The 9,002-nt window shown below is 60.4% G+C and overlaps 1 protein-coding gene across 3 annotated transcripts in view; it reads right to left on the bottom strand.

Annotated features, from left to right (window-relative positions):
- The window catches only part of CCDC13 (coiled-coil domain containing 13), a 49,376-nt gene that overhangs the window by 15,574 nt on the left and 24,800 nt on the right, over nt 1-9,002 (bottom strand). For 2 of the 3 annotated variants that reach the window (XM_002713056.6, XM_008260244.5), the window contains exons 8-12: nt 8,595-8,756; nt 5,556-5,732; nt 4,078-4,284; nt 2,034-2,173; nt 1,432-1,515 (exon numbers count right to left, since the gene is read on the bottom strand). In XM_002713056.6, coding sequence (XP_002713102.1) covers nt 1,432-1,515; nt 2,034-2,173; nt 4,078-4,284; nt 5,556-5,732; nt 8,595-8,756 — 770 coding nt within the window. The remainder of the gene's footprint in view (nt 1-1,431; nt 1,516-2,033; nt 2,174-4,077; nt 4,285-5,555; nt 5,733-8,594; nt 8,757-9,002) is intronic. The other variant, XM_008260245.5, reaches the window with a different exon arrangement.

Raw genomic sequence — 9,002 nt, 5'->3', positions numbered from 1 at the left:
CTTTCTGACGTCTCCTATATGCTCTGGGATCACTCTTGTTGCTGGAACTTCTATCCTGTCACCAATAAAGGGGACATAAGGTCCACGAGGCAAGGGCCCACACATGGCTGAGCTCGGCCACTACTTGTGTGCTGTGCAAGAAATAAGCCGGTGATGGGGCCAGTGCTGTGGCTCAGTGGGTTAACACCCTGCCCTGAAGCGCCGGCATCCCAGACGGGCGCCAGTTCTAGTCCCGGCTGCTCCACTTCCAATCCAGCTCTCTGCTGTGGCCTGGGGAAGCAGTAGAAGATGACCCAAGTCCTTGGGCCCCTGCACCCACGTGGGAGACCCGGAGGAAGCTCCTGGCTCCTGGCTTTGGATCGGCACAGCTCCTGGCTGTTGCGGCCATCTGGGGGGTGAACCAGCAGATGGAAGACCTCTCTGTCTCTACCTCTCTCTGTGACTCTTTCAAATAAATAAAATAAAACTTAAAAAAAGAAAGAAGCTGGAGAGCCGGCAGTGTGGGCAGCTCCTGTGTCCCTGTGGAGCACAGAGGTCACAGCTTTATCAGCCTGGAAGAGACTTGAAGGGACGTTGTGCCCTCCTCCCCGCTCCCGCTCCTGGGAAGAGAGCCTCAGAGAGACAGCCTGCCCGTCTCCCTGTGCTGTGACAAGGCCTCCACACCCCCAGCAGTGTGGCACGTGCCCTGGAGCTCAGTGTCAGCCACTCTCCCCCACATGCCCTTGTGACCCCAGCCTGATAGGGTGGGGCAGCTGCAGGGCTGGCCACGGCCCAGGGTCTCTGTGCTGCCAAATGGCAAGCTAGCAAGCGCCTTGAGTGCTCGCTGGGAGACTGCTTGCCTGGAGCCACAGAGCGAGCCCAAAGTGGGACTGCGGCCACTCAGAGGCCTCGTGCTGGGAACCTGAGTTGACCTGCCCGAGGGGTCAGGTGCGGTGCTGATGGCAGGAGCACGGCTCCAGTGGACAGGGGGCAGGGCTTGGGATAGGGCTCAGGGGCAGGACAAAGCTACCCTTTGTCTAGAAGCTGGCAGTGAGAACAAAGGGCCCATTAAGCCCCAAGGCTTGATTCTATCAACAAAGAGGGAGCCAGAGAGCTGAGGGGGATATCCGTGACTTCAAGTAGGAACCCATTTGACCTGAAATTCTCCCCCTGGAGCCTGATTCTCAGAGAGCAAGAGATGGCAAGGGAAGTTTCTGGAAGCCAGGCCCAGGAAGATTTCTCATGTTAACTCCCTGGTAGCAGGGAGGGACACTGGACAGGGAGTCAGAGGCCAAGATTTCTCGTTCCGAAGCTGCTTACTTTATCACCTTGGACAAGACCCTGGACTACCCTGACCCCCTCCGTCCTTATGCTTCACCTGCTCCTAACGGGATGAGGATACTGGCAGAGCCATCAAGGATGGGAAGGACTGCGAGGGCCCAGGGGTCATACCTGGATGAAGGCCCATGGGGACTGGGCAGGGATGGCCTTGTGAGAGAAGATTCCACCAGCGTGTGGCCTAGGCTGGTCACAGAGCTGTGCGAAGGCAGAAAGGGCCCATGACTGCGGGAAGGCATCGGGCCCCACTGGGCCTCGCCTCACTCTTCCTGTGAGGCAGAGTGGGGCCAGCAGGGGGGCCGGGAGCTGAGCATGGGGCCACTGCTGGCCCTCGTGGCAGCCCAAGCCAGGCACCCCTGAGGATTTGCTGCCCCCTTCCCCCCGAATTCTTGCTTGTGCAACATGAGACAGAAGTGGGGCCTCGAACCACCCAAGGGGCAGATGTATTTTGAGGCTGGCTCAGAGGGGCTATGCCAGGGAGCGCCAAGCAGCCAATGTGCTCCTGAAGTAAGAAAGTCTGGGCCTAACTGGCTCACTCCGGTGGATGCAGCGGGAATATAATGGGAGAGGCTCTGACATGGAAGAATGGAGGAGGGGTGTACTTATGTTAACATGCAGGCGTGGCTTCCCACCCATCAGGGCGGCAGGAAACGCCCTTTCTTCTGAATAATTAATGTTCACTTCCCAGTCCCCTCCAGCCCATTCTTTTTCCTTACCGAGAAGATCCAAGCCGGCCGACGTGATCACCTGCGGAGGCCGGGGACTTGGTCAGGCCTGGGTCCTCCAGGAGCCTGGGATTGGCGGCGCTGACCTCCGGCCCGTGGGACTCCTTGCCCACTTCTTTACTCCGAAGATACTGCAGGGCACAGACGTGGGTTCTGTGCTCAGGGCTTTGGCTCAGAGGCCTGGAGAAGGGAGGAGGGGGCCTGGGCTGGCTCTCAGGCTTTCAGGGGCTATGAAAGAGGCTTCTTTTCAGGAGTGGAAAGCGAGGTCTGTGTCCTGAAGGCAGCCCTTGCATGACAATGCCATCCAATAATGCCTCTCTTCAGTGCAGTCACTGGGCCAGGAAGCTCTTTTACTTTTGGGTCCCACCGGGAGCCACGCACGCACGCACGCAGGCAGGCCAGGTCGGCAGCCCCCATGAGTGGATGAGCGCCAGGTGTGCCCTGGGGTCAGCTGTCTTCATCAGCTGAAGCACCTGAACCTGCCAGATACCTGGAGCCACAGCGGGCAGTGGGGTCTCAGCCTGCCCAGGCCCCCTCGCCTCCCCCAGCCCCTGCTCCTCCTGGGTACCTGGTGGCACTGGCCTAAAGGAGGACCACAGCGGGAGGTCAGGCCACCGCGGACAGTACCTGCGAGGCCCTGATCTGGCATGTCCCGAGCCCCAGGCACTGGGAGAAAACCAGCAGTGTGTGCCAACTTGTCTAAAGGGCAGTGCTTGGCCCCCAGCCGGCTGGTGGCCTTGTAAGGAGGACGAATCTTCCTTGTGTGCCTGGAGCAAGGGCAGTGGGTGAGGTGAAAGTGCTAGAAGTTTCCAGCCCCTCTCTGGTGGGTCTGGGATAGAACAAGGGGTGAGCACTGCAAGGCGATGCCCCTTACTGCCACATAGACTGCTTCCTGGGCCTTCCTCCTGCCCCAGGCTCTCCCTCAGTCCTGGAGGAGGAGGGGGCTTCAGCAGTCTCCACCAAGGCCAGGTGGGACAGGTGGTCCCAGGTGGGACAAAGCAGGCTGGCCAGCCAGTGCCAGCCTGTGGCTAGGCCCGGGCCTCTTGGGCTCCCACTCCTCTAGGAAGCCCACAGATGCCAGGAAGCAAAGGGTGAGGCTGCTCTGGGTCCGCCCTTGGCTGCACAGCTAGTCTGCCTGTGGATGAGGGGCCATGAGGCCCCGTGCCCCTGGAGACCTGTGTGCCTGTCACGGAAGCCTTCTCCCCAGAGGCTGCCGGCTCCCCTCCCTTCACCTCCTCCACTGCTACGGCCTCCACAAGCGGGAGCCCCAGGGAGCGGGAGCTGCCTGGCCCCCAGCTGTGCCTCCAGGCAGCTGGGAGAACAAAGCTGCTCAGGAGCCCTCTCGTTAGATGAGCATTTACTGTGTGCTTGGACCGGGGCCAGGTATGGGGGCCTCTCGGTCTGCACTTCCTCAAGGGGAGTCTGGGGGAGGAAACAGGCAAAGACCTCCTGGTGTGAGAAAAGTTTGGCTTGGGGTGCTCAGGCAGCTAGGAGAGCACCCAGGAGGGGCACGGAGCACAGAAAGGGGTCCTGCCCATGACTACAAGACCTACAGGCTGAGGGGCAGCTGACCAGACATAGCTGGTGGACAGGGAGGGGAAGGCCTGGAGCGAGGAGACGCCAGGAGCATGTGAGGAGCCAGTGTCCTTGCGGCCTGAGTGCAGGGTGGAGGGGATGAGGGAGGGGTGGCAGCAAGAGTGAGTCAGGTGGTGTTCTGGATGGAGAAGTGTGGTTTTGGTCCTGCCTAGAATGTGGATGCAATGGCTGGAGCCCTGGATACCCTCTTGGACCATGAGGGGTGAAGGCCACAGCTGGGGATGGGAGAAGGTGAGCTGGACAGAGTCTGGATCCTTGAGGGCTGGGTGAGGCTGATGAGGGTGGCAGGAAGCCATGGAGACACTACCAGGTTTGCGTGCCCAGCAGGAAAGGTGTGCACAGAATAGGCTGGGGAGTGAGGTGCAGCCAGGAGGGATGTGTCCTGGCCTGAGGTTTCTCAGCCGGTGAGCCTGTCAGCACATGCGGGCGCCCTCCTCACCTGCACGCTGAGTTGCCCGATCTCCAGCTCCAGCTGGCGCACCTTGGCCTCCCGCTCAGCCACCACAGCCCGCAGCTGGGCCACGAGGCTGCTGCTCCGCTGCGCCTCGCTATTGAGCTTCTGGTCCCGGTTGTGCTGTGACGCTCGTGTCTTTTCCTCCTGCAGACTCAGGCTGCCCAGAATCTCCTGCAGCTGCTTGAGCTGGTTCTGGGGAGGCCAAGCAGGAGGGCAGGCAGGGGTCAGCCATGGCCCTCAGGCAGGGAGGGGCAAGGGCAGATACCCACCCACCCCCTGGGCTCACAGGAGCCTAACAGTGTGACTTGACCATTCCCTGGAGGAGCAGGAGCACGGGCCTGCCTCCGTCCTCCACTTCCTTCTCCCTGCACGGGGTTCTCAGGGACAACAGAGGTCAGAGGCGGCTCTTTACTGGTGGGGGAAACCCCTGGTAGGACAGAAGCCTGACCCTCTCCTGCTGGGAGACCCACCCTGCAGGCAGAGCGCGGCTCCCTTGAGTGAGGCTCCGTCCTCTGGAAATGCCTGCAAGTAGGCTGCCTGCCTGGGGGCCAGCAGGGGGCACGAGGTTGGCGATCAGGAATGGGCGGGAAGAAAGCAAGGCGCAGAGAGGCTGTGGGCACACACATTGCTGGTGACCGGCGTGGCTAGGGTGCAGCTCTAATTGTGCCCCATCCAGTGTAAAGGGGGGTGGCATGCAAGGACCTAGGAGGGCACCCAGCCCTGCGTCTTGTTTAAAAAACTGGCTGCTGGGGCTCAGAGAGGATTTGCAGCTGGCCCAGGGACATGCGGTGAGGTGGCAGGCCTGTCTCACTCGCCCTGCCATCTGGAATCATTACAGATGAGGTGGGTAGCTGAGCTGGCCCGACTTTCCCAAGCACCACCCCTGGTGTTATGGGCACAGCCTGGAATTCAGACACTGCATGCTGGGGCACCTCGGGCCCCAGAGAGAAAAGGCTGGGCTGTGGGGTCCGGAACACAGTGTGGGCTTGCAGGTCAGTGAAGGGGTAAGTGGCTGGCCAAGCCTGGTTTGCACTTAGCCGTGCGGTTCTGGATGAGTTACCTAACCAGTGAGAGTCTTGGTGCCCCCGTCTGTGGAATGGGTTTACAACACGGAACCCCAGGAGGCGTCCTGAGGCCTCCCCATGATAAAGTACCCAGAAGGGGAGGGGCCCAATGCCATCAACAGACAGGAAGCTGTCCTGGTCCCTTGGCTGTCCCTTCTACCCCTTCCTAAAAGCTAACCCAGAGAGGGCTCCCATCTCCTTCCCACCTCCTTTGGGGGTCCACAGGCCTGTGGCTTGCACCCAGCACTGCCAACCTCACAGACCTCACAGTGAGCTGCTCCTGGCCCCCAGGTGGGTGGCACTGCAGGGTGAGTGAGGGCACTGTGGCTGGGGCTGGGCCCCAGGTTTCTGCGCGGGCCCAGGAACCCAGTCCCTGTGCTGCCTCCAGCCGGGCCATACCAACAGGGCGTCGATGAGCTCGTCGTCGTGCCTGCCCTTCTCTGCCAGCGTCCCCAGCTGGCCGCGCAGGGTCTTCACCTCGTTCGACAGCACCTTGTTCCGAGAACTCACGCCCTCGAACTTCTTTCTCAGCTCTTCCACGTCTCTCTGCAGCGTGTTCCGTTCATTAGCAAGTTTCTGGGGAAAGAAAGTGAGGGTGTAGCAGCCAAGGGAGCTTTGGCCACCTCTGGCCCCAGCTCCCAGATGGGAGAGGCCCTGGGGACAGGTAGGGCCGCTTGTCGAAGGGCACAGAGAGGGTCAGTAGAGCTGGGGCTCTGACGCCCAGCCCAGGCCTCTCGGGGATGTCAGGCGCCTGCAGCTCCCGCCCTGGCCCCAGCACGTGACGCCGGACAGCACAGAGCATGACTGCACCTTGTACATCAGCTCCCGGGCATGCCTCAGGCTGTGTCCTCCCAAGAGTACACCAGCCCCACCCCTCAACACATCCCGGGAAAGAGAAACGCCGTCTTCAGTGCTGGGATCAAACGAAGCCTCTCTCCACCAGGAGCTGAAAGAAGGGAGCCCCCGCCTGCCACTTCCACTGCCACCACTCAGCACCACGCCCCACAGTGCGCCTGGCCTGGTTGGCCACAGGCAGGAAACTCGCACAATGCGCATGCCTTTGCAGTCTCGCTCATTCAGTCCTTTTTGCTGTCATGTTTCCAGTGCTTGGCACTCTGACAAGTGCTGGGGTACAGCTCAGAACAAAGCAGAGCCCTGTCACCCAGGAGCTGGCATTCCAGCAGGGGAGACAGACATTGTTCACAAGTGGCAAATGCAGGGGCTGGGCACTCAGCCTAGAGGTTAAGACACCAGCATCCCATGTCAGAGTCCAGGCTGTAGCTTCCTGCTAATGTGCACCCTGGGAGGCAGCAGGGGAAGGCTCAAGGAGTTGGGTCCCTGACACCCAATGGGAGACTTGGAATGAATTTGGGGCTCCTGGCTTCAGCCTGGCCCAGTCCTGGTTGTTGCAGGCAACTGGGGAGTGCAACAGTAGATGGGAGGTATCTCTCTCTCTCTGCCTTTCAGATCAATTAAAAGGGGGGGGGGGAGCCTGTTGTGAAAATCACCCCATAGTAGCTCCAAACATTCTAGACCATCAGGTGTGCGGAGGGAGCAGGGAGATGGGAGAGGTAGGCAGGGCAGGTCCTGTAGAACCTTCCGTGTCAGCCAGGGGCTCTGGCTGTTCTCAGGAAGGTTCACACAGGCTCACTGAAAAGTGGGGGGGGGGGGGGAGGATGTGGTCAGGGAGGCCTTCTCTGGGGGACATCTGGGCAGTCTGAAGGAGAGGAGGGGGAGACGAGAGGTCTCGGGGTAGAGCTACAACCCGTGATGGGGGCAGAGGTGAACTCTCTGACAGTGTGTACGTGGGGGTGCAGGGTGACTTCATCCGCCTTGATCCTGAGGGTTGGCTCTTGCTGGAAAAGTGCTCAGACCCTCGCTGAAGTGAACGATGGAGACGCAAAATGAATGAGATGCAATGAATCCGCGGGACCAGGAGCCCTTTGTGGGAGGCAGTCAGAGCTGTGCCGTGGACGCACTCCAGGCTCCGGTGGGCACAGGAAATCACTTCCTGCTCCCCGCCATGGTGGCTCACCGTCAGTCCAACCGTTCCAGCATTCGCTGCTCTCTTCTGCGTGGCTGTGCAAGTCCGAGCCGGGTGCATTCCAAGCCCAACCTTTCCAAATTGCAATCCCCCTTCCACCCTTGAGCGCACTCCCTGGCAATCCTCCAGAATTCTTCCTACTCCGCTCCCTTCCATTTCTTACTGGTGACTGAGCCCCGGAAGGTCCACCCTCTGTCACAGGTGTCCAGCCCTTCTGCTACAGGCCTACTGTCCTGCTATAGTCTCTTGGTCACATCTCAAGCGGATTAGTGCCCAGGAGTCTTCCAACCCTCTCACCCCCAACCCATGTGATCTTCCGCAAATGCACGGCGCAACATGTCTTTCCACAGTGGAGACTATTTGGTGGTTCCACTGCCTTCCTGAGAACAGCCAGAGCCCCTGGCTGACACGGAGGGTTCTACAGGACCTGCCCTGCCTACCTCTCCCATCTCCCTGCTCCCTCCGCACACCTGATGGTCTAGAATGTTTGGAGCTACTATGGGGTGATTTTCACAACAGAGTCTCCTGATAAACAGGCCAAGCCTCACTGTTGGGAAGCCTTTTGCCAGGGCCACTCAAGCGGGCCTGTTGTTCAGCCCGCCAGCACCTTCTCCTGCTACTTTCTTTGAGGGGGAGGGTCCCTCCTTCCCACTCTCAGTTCAAGCTGGGGGAGGCTGACTCATTCCTTAGACATGGGGGGCCCAGTATCTGAAGCGTAGCCAAGAAAGCACCTGGTATATCCTTAGCCACAACGATCAGCTCAAGGATGAGCACACGACCCAAGCCAGAACCATGATGCTCCACTCTGGGACTTTGTTGGTTCTAAGCCCTTGTTGGTGGTAGGAGGTGGTGCAGGATTAGAGGATAGAAGCTGGGACCACCAGGGGTCCCCCTGGGAGGGAGTGGAGCCAACCCGGAGAAAGTGGGGGCGACACCAAGACTCCCAAATCACTGGATCTACCTGTAAAGCCTGAAGCTTGACCACCACCAGACCATTCATTCTGCTTAGGGCCTGAGCCCGGAAGAGTTAGACTTGGGATGTTTTCAATCCAGCCAGCGAGGGGGCAGCCCCTGGTGCTGAGTGCATCCCCCTTATCTCCTTCAGCAGCCCCCATACCTCCTAACCCCATCACCCCTCTCAGGGCTGTGACCCTGCCCCTCCTTGGTACGAGGAATTTCAGCGACAGCACCTCCCCAGCACCCAGCACGGGGCCACCCACAGTTGATGCAATGGACTCAGGGGGAGGCCCCAGGCTGGGGGGGCAGGACGGGAGGAGCATGCACACAGGTGCCCCCTGCCTCCTGCCCAGGAGGGCGGGCTCCAGCATCCGCCCACAGTCTCAGAGGCCCCCAGGCACGCCCACCACCCTCTGAGCTCCTCCCAGCACGGGTACCTCCCAGCTCTCCTGTTTGTCCCTTTCCAGGTTGCGGATCCTCAGCAGGTTTTTCTCCTGTGCCGACAGCTTCCTTGGGTCAGAGCAGGCAGACAGCTCATCACTGGTGGTCCCCGCCGACCGGCTCCGCGTCTGGCCCAGCTGCTTCTCCAGCTCTCGAACCTGAGGGCAATGAAGCTCATGGTTCGCGGGCAACAGTCACGGACGCTGCCACTCTGAGGTGCCGTGGGAGACCCACCGAGACTGAGGTTGAACCACTGTTCGAGATGGTGGCGGCCCCACACGAGCAGCACTGTGGTGGGACGGTCGGAGTCGGCTTCTTGAGAGAAACGGGGAACAGACAACACCCCAGCTCCGAGGGGCCATGTGTGGCTAGGACAGCAGGTCTCAGCACCAGGAAGCTGGCGC

Source organism: Oryctolagus cuniculus, chromosome 10 (assembly GCF_051225735.1).
Source record: "Oryctolagus cuniculus isolate XC-2025 breed Fujian yellow rabbit chromosome 10, ASM5122573v1, whole genome shotgun sequence".
NCBI lineage: Eukaryota > Metazoa > Chordata > Mammalia > Lagomorpha > Leporidae > Oryctolagus > Oryctolagus cuniculus.
This window is presented reverse-complemented; position numbering and strand designations above follow the sequence as displayed.